Below are 15,281 nucleotides of genomic sequence, written 5' to 3' on the forward strand. Positions count from 1 at the left end.
CATAAAAAAACAACTGCAGCTTTTCCCAGTTGTGGACTGTGTTGAGTGGGTGGTGTATGAAATGCTGATGTGGGAGACATGGCCTCTATTGCCAGCTGAATCACAGACCAGCTGGGTGACCTTGAGATTTCCCCTCTCCTTCCTTCAGTTTCTCTGTCTAGGAGAAAAAAAAACCAAACCCAAACCAACAAAAAACTAAGCTCCAAGATAAGGATACATCCCCCCTTTCGTGCTGATACCCAAAATATCACTGAAACTGCTGCAGCCCGAGACACAGCGGTGTTAATGCAGCCAAGGTGATGTTGACCTCCAGTGTGGAAGTGATAAGGGCTTTTTCTCAGATAGAAATAAGGTCTTTTTTCTCTCTCTTTGTTGTTGTTTTGTTTTCCTTCCCGCTGCAACTTTTCCCGTCATATTTTTCTGAAGAGTCTAGGTGTAGCAATGAGCTTTAAATGCAACCTCTCACACTTGGAAATGGTGTTGAGAGGCAGCCTACGCGCCGAGCCGTCTTGGTACTCTGCCTGGTTTATTTTCCTTCTCTTTCAAAGCACTTGAAAGCAGTTAATAAGAGTAAACTTGAAACCTGTTGTACCTCCAGAGCAGTGGCGAGAAAAGAGCACACTCAAGGCAGAGTCATTCCCATTGATTGTGGTCAGGGGAAGCTTAAGGAGTTGTGTTTTAATACACGGAGCTGCTGGACAACTTAGAGACTCGTCAGAGCACTGGCTTTTACTTCATAACACGGTTTCTTGGGTTCTCAGGCTGAAATGTTTTGAGTTTTTTTTTTTCTTCCTCTTTTTTTTCACCCCCTTTAACATTCACAGAAAATAGGCTGTTAAGAAGTGGAAAGCATGCAATTTATAGCAGATGGGCATAAACTGCTCCAGCTCTACTACTGGAATGGGATCAATCAGGAACACTACATGCACCATTTACCCAGAAGAAACCCAACTGGGGGAACCCTGTGGAATTTTAGCCTATTAAGACAACACCTTAACAGTTTAGTTTAAATAAAAACTTGTCGGCAGGCATTAAGTGAAGCAAAACCCCTCTGCTCTCCATCATGCACTGCCCCTCCCTTTGAGGAATGTTCCTCCTCTTGCAGTGTGGCAGCAAACCTTCTCCTTCCTTATTTTTTGTTTGTTTGTTTTGTTTTGTTTTTTTACCCTTTTTTCATCTGTAACTTTTGTTCAGCCTGTTCTTACGAGCCAAGACCCGTGGAGGTTCGAGAAAGTTCCACTCCATTTACTGGACTTCTATTTAGAAGGCATTTAGCCCAGCCAAGTGATTAGACTTTTTGTTGCATTTAACCACTCCCTTCATGTGTAACTGGCTGCCTGGTGATCTCTCTGCTTTTGCCCATACTCATATTTTATTGTTGTCTCTTTATGAATGTTTCTCTTTTATCCTCTTTATTTTTATTTTTGGGGGAAGCATCAGGTTAGTGAAACATATTATGTGCAAGGAGTGGGTGGGGTGGGGGGGGAGGGCTTTTAAGACAATCCTTCCCTTTGGGAAATAAAACAGTACACTGAAAATGTAGCTCTAGTAAGGCTTGTAAAAGAGATTGGGGCATACAGTATAATGTAGCATAAAATGGAGTATGTGACTTTAAAGAAACTAATCTATTTTAGGCTAATGTTTTAAATTTTGCTTTTGCCCCTTTTGTTTTCCCCCAGGTGAGATAAAATTGTGTTTCAAATCCACCACAGAACACTGGGGGGATTTTAGAGGGGAAGTGAAGCAGGCCAGAGTTAAGTTTTCCTCCTGTACTTGCAGCCCAAACCTTTCACCTCCCCTTACCAGTAGACAGACCAGAAAGCAAAATGTGACAGTAGAACCTGCCTAATTGGTTTCCTATGTTTAATTTTAGAGTGATTTTTTTCCACTCTTTCTATCCTGAAGAAGCAATAAGTTTTGGTGCCTGCTTGATGCTGAAATCAATATAAACGTTGCTTTATTATTTTTTGTTTACCATCTCCTTTTCCTTATTAACCCTTGGCAATATCATTCCAGGTGCCACGTTGACATTACTGCCCTGCCAACAAAACAGACCAACTGCTTGGAGCTGCCTCTGGAGAAACATCCAGGGTCCCTGCTGATGCTGATTGCTGTTGCCCCATGTACAGGGGTGTCTATCTCTGATTTGTGTGTCTGTCCTTTGGGAGACCCCAACGAACGGCAACAGATTTCTCAGCGTTACGTGAGTTTGTATTCTTTTTTCTGTTTATTTATTTATTTTTTTTTAAATAGTCAAAATTGCAGAAAAAATAAATTTCTCCAGTCATGATAACACCAAAGAAAGAAATAACACCAAAGTCCCCTACCAAAGAAAACTATTAAGTGGAGTAGTTGCATTTTGAATGGCAAAGAGATTGGCAGGGCAGATAGACCCAAGCAATTTGGCTGTTGGTGTTCGTTGAGTTTTAAACTAATGCTGTTCTCTGCAAACTTGAATTGTATTAGGAGATTATAATGGGGAATGAGACATTGAATATCATGAAGAGATAATGATATACTTAGCTTTATTCCTTCCTTTGGGGAGGTTATTTTGTGGACTTTCAAATACTGGGAGATAAAGTTTAGTGATGTCTTCTACGTCCTCAAAAGCTGGTCAGGAAGGAATAGGTATATCTCAGATTGTGCCAGGGGAGGTTTAGATTGGATATTAGGAAACATTTCTTCACCAAAAAAGTTTTCAACACTGGAACAGGCTGCTGATTGACTCATGAGTGGTGGAGGTATTTAAAAGACAGGCAGATGTAGCTTTTAGGGACATGGTTTAGTGGTGGGCATGGCAGTGCTGGTTAATTGTTGAACTTGAGGATCTTAGAGGTTATTTCCAACCTAACTGATTCTGTTATAAGTTATTTAGTGCTCCAATAGTCTCTCTTTCTTACTGAATTACAAACAAACTTCATCTTTGTGCTTTTCTCCTTGCAGTGTATAAAGAATTCCTTTCGGGACATAAAGGACATCGGCTTCTTACAAGTCAAAGTTTTAAAGGCAGTGGACCTGATGGCAGCAGATTTTTCAGGTATTTTATTTCTGTTTTGCAGCATATGATGCTATAATATATTGCAAATGATAGACTTCGTGCAGTACTGTCAGTTGATCAAGGAAAAGTAAATCATCCCATCATCTCTCCAGCAGTGAAACCTGCCTCGGGGAACTGAGTTACCAAATGGCTTTGACTGCCAAAAGTATGTGGGAAGGTCCAGTGGATGGAGATCTTAATTTCCCATGAGACCTGAGCAATCTGACAGATAACTTTACAACAGCACGTCACGCAAAGTGTTTTTCCCATCAGGAACATGTAAAATAAGAGTTGATGCAAAGCGATGGTGCCTGCAAAGCACCTGCACAGCAAAGCCTCTCCATCTTCTATCAGGTGTCTTGTGAGTTTGGAGCAAGACTGAAAGATTTTGAGGTGTCTGTGCGGTGCTGGGTGTGGGTTTGGGTGATACTGCAGGCTGTCACCTGAAAGAGAAACCTTGTCAGCAACGGGGCTACGGGTGAGATGCTTTCTCTTAGAGCTTATTTGAGGCTTCAATTTGAGATGACCTTTTTGCTGCTCTTACTCCATGAAAAGTATGGATTTTGCACTGAGCTGTTCCTCAGGTTGTTCTTGGTCCTGACAGCAGTGGACACTAACACCTTTTAAAACCACAACTTTGTACTGTACCTCTGGGGAAAGTCTAGGAGGTTGATACTTTTCTGTAGAGACTGCCTGGATATTATTATTTTTATTATCATCTTCTCCAGGATTCTGGAGACCTTTTAATTCCCCTCTCTATCTCACAGCAGCTCATAATTCACAGGCACAGCCTTGTGTGTTGTGTATTTGCTGACATAGTAATTTTTTTAAGATAACTTGTTGATAAAGCATGAAAAGATGGTAGAGGGAAAACATTCTTGCCCCATTCCCTCGTATTTGTGAAGGTATTGTTACATAAGAAAATGCTGCTCCTAAAAAAAGGAGCAAAGGAGAAAGCCCACAATTAATCATGGTACTATTTTAGGGCTATATTCAATTCACTGCTTAACCCTCAGTTGGAAAATAATGTTTAGTGCAGAGAGCAGCACCTTAAGGAACTGGAGAACTTAATAAAAACAAACAACAGCCAAAAAAAACCCCAACAAACCAAAACCTGTCAATAACAAAAGGTAGCTTGTAAAGAAATCCATATCTGAATTGACATAATATATAGGTCCATATGGAATTAGGAGTGTAACTGCACCTTGCTGAGTAATTTAATTTAATAAGTGTAGCACAGCAGAGCAGCCCAGCTTTGCCACGTGCCAAAAGTTCCATCTAGAAATATGTGAGGTTTTAATATAGAGACAGAATTCATGGAAAGAGCTGAGCCCAGAAGGTTATTTACCCTCTGAAAAACTTTGCTGATGCTAAAGCAGTTGCATCAGTGATGGATTTGGCCCCCTGTCCCTCAGTACTCAAACAGGAGCATGTGGGTGGATAATGAACATTGGAAGAGACACGCAGGTTCTTGATTCTGCAATTCAAAGACTTTTCATACAGAGTATGTGACACACATTCCTTGTGCATAGCACAGAATGAAATTCTGCTTAAGTAAAAGGTTACTCAGTCTGTCATTATATTCAAAATAACCCAGGCTTTGAGCCTGATTCATGAAGCAAATGACAAATTGTTTTTCAATGGCAGTGCTGAAAATATCCTAGTATTATGCTGTAATAGACCCACCAAATTGCAAAAGGATGCAGCCATTTTAGGTAAAAATAGCATAATTTCTGATCATGAAATGAGAGACATAAAGATTAATTATCTGTTCTGAGCCATTCATAAATGATTAGTGCAGCAATTATGGGCTTCCATAATAGAGCCCTCCTAGAGCAGTGCCATATTTCCTGCATTGCCAAGGAGACTGCTCAGATTTATTGTTATTGATAAAAGTAAATTCAAAGTCCCAGCTAAAAATCTCATAAAGGGAAAATCATGGAGGGAATCGGAGGTACAAAGATTTCCAAGGGTTAATAGAGGAGCAGTGTGAGCAGGTAGTGTCCCCTCCCTGTCCCTTCCCATGGCAGTCACCAGCCTTAAATCCCCCAAGTCCTGCAGACCAGGGGGTATGATGAGTGTGATGCCACCTTACACCTTATTCCCACAGTAAAGATTGGATTTTGGTATGATTGAGGTTTCTGTCAGTTGCTTGTATGTTGTCATCATAGATTTTAATTGCAAGTTTTTAGCCTGCCGTAATAATAGTGATCAGAAAACACACACTATCTGCTTTGGTTTCAAGCAGTGTTCTGAAAATCCATATTTTACTCTTGGATATAAATTTTTGGGCTGGTTTCCAGACAGCTGTATCATATATGTAGAAGCTCTTCAGCCACAGCTAGCCCAGTTTGAGCCTTCCATACTTTTATATTCCTAGATAATAGTTCTGTTGACGTGGAAATGACTTTTTTCTGCTTTGTTGGATGTTTTCTGTGTACGCATGAGAGTTCTTCTCAAACACTGCATTTGCTCACTGACCAAAAAATAGCATTCAGAATACCAAATTATACAGTGGGATTGTTTTTGGCATATACCAGTTTGCATTTCAAGCAGTTTCTCTGAAAGGCTACATGCATTTTCCACACTTATCAGGGAATGGGCATGTAAGCTGAAAGGGAGAAGACAAATAGATTCCAGTAATACACATGGTCTTTAAACTTTACCAATATTGACTAGTTAATACCCACTGTTTACATACTGAAAAGATTCCTGTTTAGTTTATAAACTTCTGAGAGTAAGACCCTTAAAAGCTCTGCATTAATAATACAGAAAATAAGGATTAAGAAAAGGACAGCTTTTTGCTTAAATATCTTGTTTGTCTGGTATCTAAATCCCTGCATTGCTGACATATTTAGTTGCCTACAGAGAAGTTAGGCTGGAGTGTCTGTGGCTGAGCTGTACATGAGTGCTGGAGATGAGATTAAATCAGATACTGAGCCAGACATGCTGATAAGGGGCCACTCTGCTCACAAAGGAAACTGCTGAGCTGCAATGAGTTGGGAAAACTACAAATTCATTTAATGTGAGTGATCAAAAAATACATTAGCAGACATGTGTTCACCTGATAGATTCCATGTTGACATCCTTCTTAGAGAAGGGAGGATTTTTTTGCCTTTTTTGTTTCGTTTTATTTTGATTTTGTTTTTGTTTTGTTTTGGGGGGTTTGGTCTGTTTGTTTGCTGTGAGTACAATACCTGGATCATGCATGGATTCTCCAGTTGATGTTGGGTTTTGTTTAAACTGTGGCACAGTGTAGAGCCTTCATAGCTTCAAGGACTTGCTCACATGGAACTAATTGAAGAAACGCTTCTGATTTCAGTCAGTGTCATGCTTCTTTTCTCATGATGTGGATACTTAATCCTGTAATCAACTGAAGAAGACCACAAGCTCTAAGCAGAGGATAAAATAGGGAGTGTAACTGCAGCACTGCTCTTTCCCTGCTCAGAACAATGGTGCTGCTTTCCTAAGGGCAGCTGAGTAATTGTCAACATGAACAGATCTTTCTTGCTGTAAAGACTGAGAGATGATTCACTGAAAGTCTCAGATTTCAGGTATTAGAGTGAAGCCCCCTGAGTGAGCTGTAAGGTAAGTGCTGGACTTTCCAGAACTGGGAATGATCAGAAGAGATATTGGATTTTTTGGCAAGTGGTTCCAGCAGGACGGGGCACTTCGCAGTTGCTTTAATGGATCTAATTTTATTTAACCAATTAAACCATTGTCCATTTAACCTACTGCAAAGAAAGAGGCTGCATACTAAATATCATAACTGGTCCACTTAATTTTTTTTTCTTTCCCTAGGCAAAAGTGATCCTTTCTGTGTCTTGGAGCTGGGAAACGACATGCTTCAAACACACACTGTTTACAAGAACCTCAATCCAGAGTGGAACAAAGTTTTCACATTGTAAGTGGATTGCTTTGGAAACCATGCAGCAACTCCAGTTAGCAGCTTAACTGGGAAAAGCTATTGACTTTGAGAAAATACAAAGGTCAAGTTTAAGATATGTCATTTTTCTCGCAGTCAGAGAGGATGTTGGAGAAATCTCAAATATGACTTAATTAAAGCCTTTTGCCTTTTACTAGTTCTTGCATGGAGTTTATTAATAGAAGTCATTAAAAGAAAAATTACTGTGATATTTATAGGAAGAATCATGAGTAGACATAATGGAGTCATAGCTTGATCCAAGAGATAATGTAACAGAAAGTTGAGACCAGATACTCACGCCTACATTTTCCGTAACTTAAAATAAAATATGTTTCATTGAACCTTGGTAGAATCCTTGTTTAATTTGAAGTAAGCAGAGAATTAGAGCTCACATTGGTTTTGGTATATCTTCTGAATTTAAACGAGTCAAGCACGCTCCAAATTAGATGCTTAAATTTTTATGGAAATCAAGGTATTCTTTTATTTGTCACTTTATTAATAATAAAAGTTATAATTTAGGTATTGCTTTTAGGCAGCCCAATTTTTTAGTCTTGCTTTATGCTGACAAAGATTTTTGTGAATAAGTGAGTGGGATAAACGTCCCCCAAGACTGCAGCAGTCTGTGCAAAGGGTGGCAATGAAGCATTTCTGACATTTGCATCTGTCCACTGGAAGAACAGTTTGAAAATTATGAACTTCTTGCTAAAGCAACATTCATAAATACTAGGCTGGATGAGAACACAAGAAGAAGTATCTGATTTCTTTAATAGAAATACTTTGCTGGGTTTCTGTTTAATTCAGGGGCACAGCTGAATGCTTGTCTCTTGGAGTCCTTTCTCATACTTTGTTCTCAAGAAGCTTCCACTCATCACTGTTTTTTCTGAGACTGTGCCAGCAGATGAGTCTTGTCGGATGTTCAGCCAGCAAAATAAATCCAATAACAATCCAAATTTATTTTATTTAAAAAGAAAGTTTGTGTCTGTACTTCCTGTGGGTCTCAGAAATGTCAGCTATGGCCTCTCTCTAACTTTCTTACTGATGTTGTCTGGCTAATCCAAGCACCAAATCTGCAGAGCCAGTCAGACACTCACATCTCTCCTTAGATTTTTGTTCATTTAAAAAAGAAATAATTAAGCTCCTTAAAAACTATTGATAATTTAGATTTATTTTGGAGCAGTGTGGATTGTTTGGAGCAATGTGGATTGTTTCAGCTGGAGCTTTCAATACCCCTAGAAAGCTCTCCCCATTATATTCAGGTTTTTTTGCAACCCATGTATCTGCATGTGTCACTGTGCAGCTTTAGTGTAATGAAACTTGGGTTTGAATTCAGCCCTTGACCTCTCCCAGTCACCAGCACTCCCTGTTGGAGAGCTGAGTTTTACATGGATAGCATCACCAATACAACAAAATACCAAGAACACTGTCTGGTAGTTTCTTCACCTTGTTATGCAACTGAAACATGAGGGGAAAGCTTGGGGAATACCCATCACTTGATTCATTTTGGGGGGAATTTAATTAAATGCTAGTTATATACCCCAAGGTAATACAAACTTAATTAGTAAAACAGTAGTCTCAGATCTTTGTGGAGGAGACTGTGTGCATGAGTATTGAATATTATTTTTAATGTGTCTGCACTTTTTTTGTTCCAGTCCCATTAAAGACATTCACGATGTTCTGGAAGTGACAGTGTTTGATGAAGATGGAGACAAACCCCCTGATTTCCTTGGAAAAGTTGCCATTCCTCTGCTGTCTGTAAGTTACCTTTACCACATGTATCATGCTTGGCTGGGAACAAGTTGCATTTTTTTCCCCCTGTAGCACAAATTTAAGCAGGTTTTGTGATCTATCCATGCCTTAGTTGGCAGTGTTTATAGCCCTCCTTAGTAATGGGCATTGTCAACCTGCCTTAGCACAAATTTTGTTGATTGGAAAGCAAATTGCAGAAATGTCTGTACTTCATCAGGGCCATGTAGGTCTGAAAACATACTTGAGTTGTTCTGTGTTTCCACATCATCTTCTGAAGGTAACATTTTAAGCACGTCTTTGTTCCATCTTGCTTCTTTTTACTCCAAGAAAGTAATTGCACATCGCAGTAGGATTGACTAGAGATAGCTGTTGTTATTGGCACAGCTGAGTGAAATTACCTAAAAGGGCAGTTTTCCACTCCACAGTGCTTTTAAAGACTGGTGGCTTTTGTTCTGTAAACAAATATGTGAGGAGTGAGCTCTACCATGGGAGTATAAAATCAAAACTGGAAACAAAGCGAGCTCAGGGGAAAGTGGTTGCTCTGGAGATTAAGGAGAGTTGAAGCTTTTTCAGAAACAGCCAAAAAAAGGCCAAGCTAAAGAGAGTGGAACATGAAAGGATCATTAAAAGACTTTAACAGAGGAATGAGGGGAAAAGCAGCTTTGTGTTTGGTAAGGCTGATTTAATTTTGAAACAAGACTGGTAGCAATAGCGAGCAAACCAGATCAAGAGGACCTAAACAGCTCCATGTGTATGTGCAGAGTCACAGAAGGTCCTGGCAGTTTTTACAGTAACGTGTAGGAAGAACTTTCTAGGCTGTGGCTTATTAAATCAATTAGTAGATGAGGCTTGAAACATCATGGGACTCTTGTGTCATATTAGGCAAGTTGTGCAAACACGTTTAGCTGTGAGGCAGTGATTCTTTGCAGGAGGTTCCCCATGCCCAGGGGAGGCTGTGACAGATATTTGTGCAGTAGAGCCCTGTACAAACATCGTGGTGTGATGCTCAGGATTGTCCCGTGCAGGAATTGGACTCAAGGATCCTTATGAGTCCCTTTCAATGATGACATTCTGTGATATTCTGTGATGACATTTGTGCTTTCCATATATAACCCAATCCCAGCAACACAGGCTGTGGTGAGATGTTTTTGGTGATGCTCTGTGTGATGCTGTGGGTATAACAGCACTCTCAAATAGGCAGATGGTGGATCCTGATTGAAACCGCAGAGTGCAAAATTGCAGCCTTCTTCTGAAACATCCCTGTGACAGCAGATTCACCTCTGCAGAAAGGCTGGCACACACCTTCCAGGGTTAAGGCAACAGTTTGAGTTTTAGCAGTCAACTGCTGCAGGAAAGGCAGTGATGGATCTGTGGGACTCTGTCCCAGCAGAGACTGGAGAAGTGGGAGACTTCTAGAGGGAAAGCAAAGGTCCCATCTGATCAAGGCTGGCCATATAAGCCTCACATCAGCACAGTTTAGGTAAGGGGCCAGTCAAGATCAGAGGGAGACTGAAATATTTGGTATTTCCAAATAAATAATGAACTCCCCAGAAAACTCTTGAACTGACTTAGAGGATATGATTCCAAACTAAGGAACACTTTATAGTGGTAAAGAAATAGGTCTATGTGCTCCAGTTTTGCTGTGATTTTTGTCTAAGTAAATATATTTCTTGTAAAGGGGAATTAAATGCAATCTGGCTTCTGAATCTCTTCAACAAAGTGTGTACGCTTTCATCCACCCTGTGCTGTTCACATGAGTGTCTGAAACAGGGGAACCCTAACAAATTTAGGGATAATAAGAGCCTAAGATAAAGGAGTAAATACTGAGCTCTCAGTGGCCCACACTCTGTTGAGAGCTTTACAATCCTCTTCCCTCCGTGCCTCAGACTACGTGATCTTTTTTGGGGATATTTCAGATTGTTAATCTATTTTTGTAGCTTGAGTTGTCAATATCTCCTATTTTAGAGTAATACTAGAGTCAGTTGGGCATGGAGGATTATTTGATGTTTACAGGGAGGAAAAAACCTCTTAACATCTTTTATTCCATTTTTGATCGCTTTGTTAATTTCTCCCCAAGTCCTCGTATCTCTGATGTTACTGGAAAAGTGGCTGGAGCAGCTGCTCTCCTGCAGACCCAGTGCTTGCCAAATGGCCTGCATGGTCGGCAGCAGGCTGTGTGGGCTCACAGTGAGAAGATGTTAGATTTGGATTTTCTGTTGATTTTATAGGCATTTGTCAAGTATCCCTTAGGAAGCATGGAACAAGGCAGAGGAGGGGAGTGCATGTGTGTGGTAATGTCCAAACTATTCAGCGTAGGTTTTTCTGCGTCCAAGGTTTAGGACGGAAAAAAAATAAAATAAAAATTGTTTATGCTTTCCTTTGCCAACTGATCTTCTTCCTTCCCATCAAAACTTCCCTGCCTCCTATTTCAGTCAAATCTAGTGTAAATATACTCATCTCTGCTTCTAATTAAAAACATTTTGCACCTATTAACTTGGTCTGCTCGGACACAGAACTGTAATTTTCTAAGCTCTTTTTCTTCAAATGGGAATTTCAATGTATGTTGTCATTTTGACTGTAACTTTGAATGTGTCCTTTGAACCATTTAGATAAATATACTAAAAGAGAACAAAAGTTAAAGACTCAAGGAAGCCTCACAATCATGTAGGTTTAATTTCTGTATGTAATCAGGCCTAATATTTGCCTGGCATTGAATTGTCTTTTGAAAATAGATGTGCTTTTGCCATTCTTTTTTCCTGCTAAAAATGCACAAGTTTGACTTGTGAGCTGTCAGCACGTGAAGTAAGTTTACTTCAGGAATTGTTCATGGATGACTAGATTCTTTTCTTGATGAAAAATTGCCTTGAATAAAGTGTATGTTGGAGGGATATGAAATGTTTAATTAATATGACACCAAATTTTGGGTTGGATGTGTTCAGTAGTCCCACACTGGCATTTTGCAAACATGACTACACCCTCATCATCACATTAACACAGGGATAACCTTACAGCACAAAAATTCAGGGATGGTGAAATTATGTATTATTTCCATTCATCCTTGACTGTGATCTAGTGTTATTACAGGAACCAAATAAGAAAAATAAAAAGCAGGACAGCACAAGAAGAGTTTTAAGGTGCCAAATGATGAATAAAGCTGCAAACTTTACGTTCTGGTAGATGGGATAAAGCAGAATTGGATAAATACACATTTTGCTAGCAATAAACTCAATTTGGGGACAGAGGGAGAGAATTCTGTAGTTTAACTTTTCCACATTGATCAACCTATTGTACTTTTTTTTCTCCTGTTCTTTTTGTCAAATTACTGTCCTCCTCCAAAGCACGTGTGAGACTTCATCTCAAACACTGCTCTGGTCAGCCACGTTCACAATTTACACTAGAAAAGACACAATTTAGTGCTGCCACAGTATTGAGCAAAATGGATCCTTCTCTTTCCAGAGATGACCCATGGCTTGGCCAAGCCTTGGGCTGGGGGGCAGATCCTGAGGTGTGGGGGGTGAAAGGGAAGCCCATGAGCACTGAACAGAGCAGGCTTTTGTGCCACAAACTGCAGAAGAACCTGGGGAACAGAGAAGTAGGGCAAAAAACTTTATTACTTCAAGAAAGAAGTTTGATGGGTTTTAGAAGTTTTGTAGGTTCTGGGGGACTTGAACTAATTATCAAAGAAGTCCTTTCTATCTCTGTGTTCCTTTGTGTCCTAGATCTTAGTAAAGGCAACCGTGTGTCTCTTTGTGAGGGTCTGTCTTTTTTCTTCTGCTTCAAGAGACTCCTATCTCCTAGAAGGCTGCGAGTTATTAGAGACATGGGAGCATATAGTGTGCTTCAATGAATTTGAAAGCAGGGTATATCAAATATCCTCATGTAGAAAGGCCTTTGAGTGAAGAGTTGTAGCGCAGAATGGAATGTTTTTTATCTGCTGGATTATCAGCTCAGAGTAGTCCTCAAGCTGCACCCTTTTTTTCCAGCCAACAGGAAGAGGTCTATGAAATATTCTCAAGTGCCAGGCAAGGTCAGTAGCCGACGATAGGCGGAAAACAAGGAGTGTGCCTTTGGCAAGCTGAATTGTCTAAAGGATGGCCTGGATTCAGAGAGCAGACACCTGATGATTGCACTTACTTAGCACTTGACATAAGTGCACAGTCCTTTCCAGGAGAAAGTTTGAGAGTTTGAGTAAAAGTGAAATGGCTGTGTTTATGCAGTGGAGGCAGCTGTGAAATGTGCTCTCTGCTCTGACTTTTTATCCTGATCATGAACCAGGATTTTTGGAATGAGGAAAAGTCCCCTCTGTCTCTTCCAGGGAAAACAACATCTTGTTTCTGACATTAGATTCTCCCCCAGCCACTTGCTCCTCACTGAAAAGGTATCAACAGGGATGTTGTCTCAAATATCACCTTGTGCTCTCAGGGTTTTCAGCTCCTCCCCAGACTGGCTTGACACCCTCATTTGAAAGCCCTGCCTGCTTTCTTTCAGTCCATCAGCTCCATATCTCTTTGGTCTTTGGATAGCAGTTCTCAGCTGAAACCCCAAATTTCCATTCCACTTCTGTTATCCCTGTTTGGATAACAGAAGGTTATTCAAAGTGAAGTGTTTGGGGTAAAGAGTTTTGGGGTGGAGGAACAGGCATTTTGTATGAAATTGGTTTGGTACATGTGGCAAGATTGGGGAGGAACAAAAACCTCTTTATCCATGTACAGGTGGATCAAATACGTGGCTTGTTTTCATCTCTTCCTGGGGAAATAGGTCCTTTGATAAGGGGAGGTGTGTGTCTATTACAAGACAGCTTTATGTTATTCAGGGCAAATGGGATGACATTGTGCATCAGCAATGAGCTCAAGCAGGAATATCAGAGGTCCCAAATGCTTTAGATGAATTACCCTTGGAGAGTAGCCATTACCCTCTCCACACGTCACGGGTGTTGATGTACAGAGGTTTAACCCAGCGTTCTTCTGTCAGGTCATCAATATATGACATTGAATCTGCATCAAAGCTGGATACAGAGTGAAGTTTTCTTAAAATCAATGTAAAAAAAAGCGCCTCTAAACCATATTTCTTTAAGACAAGAGCAATGAAAAAACACGCTTTGCTGCGTAAGGGTCCTGTCTTCTCCGTGTTTTGTGTCATATCAATCTTGGCTTTTGCTATTTCATTAAAATTCCCAAGCGGTCAGAAGGTTGTTGCTTAATAGATTTAGCATTGGCTGGCTACATCAATACTGTGTTTAGTCACATTTGTTTTGCTGGGGACATCTGTGCGAAGAGTTTAGCAAATATATTCATTCATTTGAGAGGAACCTGGTGCACTTTGGACCTTGACTGGTTGGTGGTCTTGTGTATCTCAACATTTCCTTCAGTTAGAGGCAACTTTCAGGCAGTGTTTTGCCTCAAGTGCCTCTGTAGCTCGAAATATTTATTGCAAAAAAGAATTTCAGCTCTTCTTCCAGCTGATAATTCTCTTTTCATGGTCCTGTATGGAGAAGGGATATGACATAGAATATACAATTCTTTCTGTGAAAATATGGGTATGGTTTTATCTTTCTGTGTTGACTCAGAAGAGGGAAATGCCCTAAATATCAGAAATTTCCATGGGATGGAAATCCAGACTGTTTTTCTGACGGTGACCTTGCAAAATGCAGCATTGTGGGTGTGGTAGGCACTGCTGTCCTCGTGTTAATCCCAGGGTTATGGGCAGTCTTGCTTGGTGGTTGAGCCCTATAAAGCTGTTAAGAAGCTTTCAGAGAATGCAGGCATTAGTATTCAGTGAGGATATAAAGCATCATCAATAAAGGAATAATATTGATTATGTCTCTTAAAGGTGCTTACCTGCAGATATTTTCACATTTAATTTGAATATTCCTTTCCCTTCCTTGTCCTGTGAGTAGATGTTAAGATAAGCTGGTTTAGACACAGATATCAGAACTACTCGTTGAATGAAATCTGTGTGACATCATCAGGTAGCAAAAGGTGTTTGAGTGACAGAAGGAACCTGATCTTCCTGACACTCAGATTCATCCTACGACCCCAGCTCTGGCTGCTCTTTCCCACAGCTGGAGAGAACACTTGAGGAATAGCAGGGACTGGGGGAAAGTACCCAGAGAGCAGAAAGAAATAGATGCAAAATGAAATCATTGTAACTGTCTGTCTCTCAGGTTGGGGGAGGAACTGAACAGAATCTGAACTCTGCCCCAAGAGCAGGATAAAGTGAAAATGAGGAGTGTTTAAGGCTCTTTTGCATGTTTTCTTGTGGGCACTGTTGAGACATGCCACCAGTGTAATCTCCATGCAGTCATGGGTATTAGAATTACCCTGTACCTTTTGTTGAACCACACTGCCCTAGCACAGTGCCAAAACTGTAAGGGAGTCTTTTGTTTGGCTTCTTTTTCATTTTTTCTTCCTTTTTTATCCAAATGAAAATGCAACGGAGACAGGCCATTTCATAGCCTGCCATTCTTCTCTTGTGCTTTTTCCCTCTGAAGAAAGTCTAAAGCTAAAATATCTGCATGAATGTTTAAGTCCTAGGCTGTTATAATTGCACATCTTTTTCCAGACAGTTTGAACA

The 15,281-nt window shown here is 40.3% G+C and overlaps 1 protein-coding gene across 1 annotated transcript in view; it reads left to right on the forward strand.

Moving 5' to 3' along the window:
* The window catches only part of MCTP2 (multiple C2 and transmembrane domain containing 2), a 117,337-nt gene that overhangs the window by 50,359 nt on the left and 51,697 nt on the right, over window positions 1-15,281 (forward strand). Inside the window, 4 exon segments of the mRNA XM_083870897.1 lie at window positions 2,017-2,203; window positions 2,944-3,037; window positions 6,839-6,941; window positions 8,612-8,714. Coding sequence (XP_083727023.1) covers window positions 2,017-2,203; window positions 2,944-3,037; window positions 6,839-6,941; window positions 8,612-8,714 — 487 coding nt within the window.

Source organism: Zosterops lateralis, assembly GCF_965231275.1.
Source record: "Zosterops lateralis genome assembly, chromosome: 13".
Lineage (NCBI taxonomy): Eukaryota > Metazoa > Chordata > Aves > Passeriformes > Zosteropidae > Zosterops > Zosterops lateralis.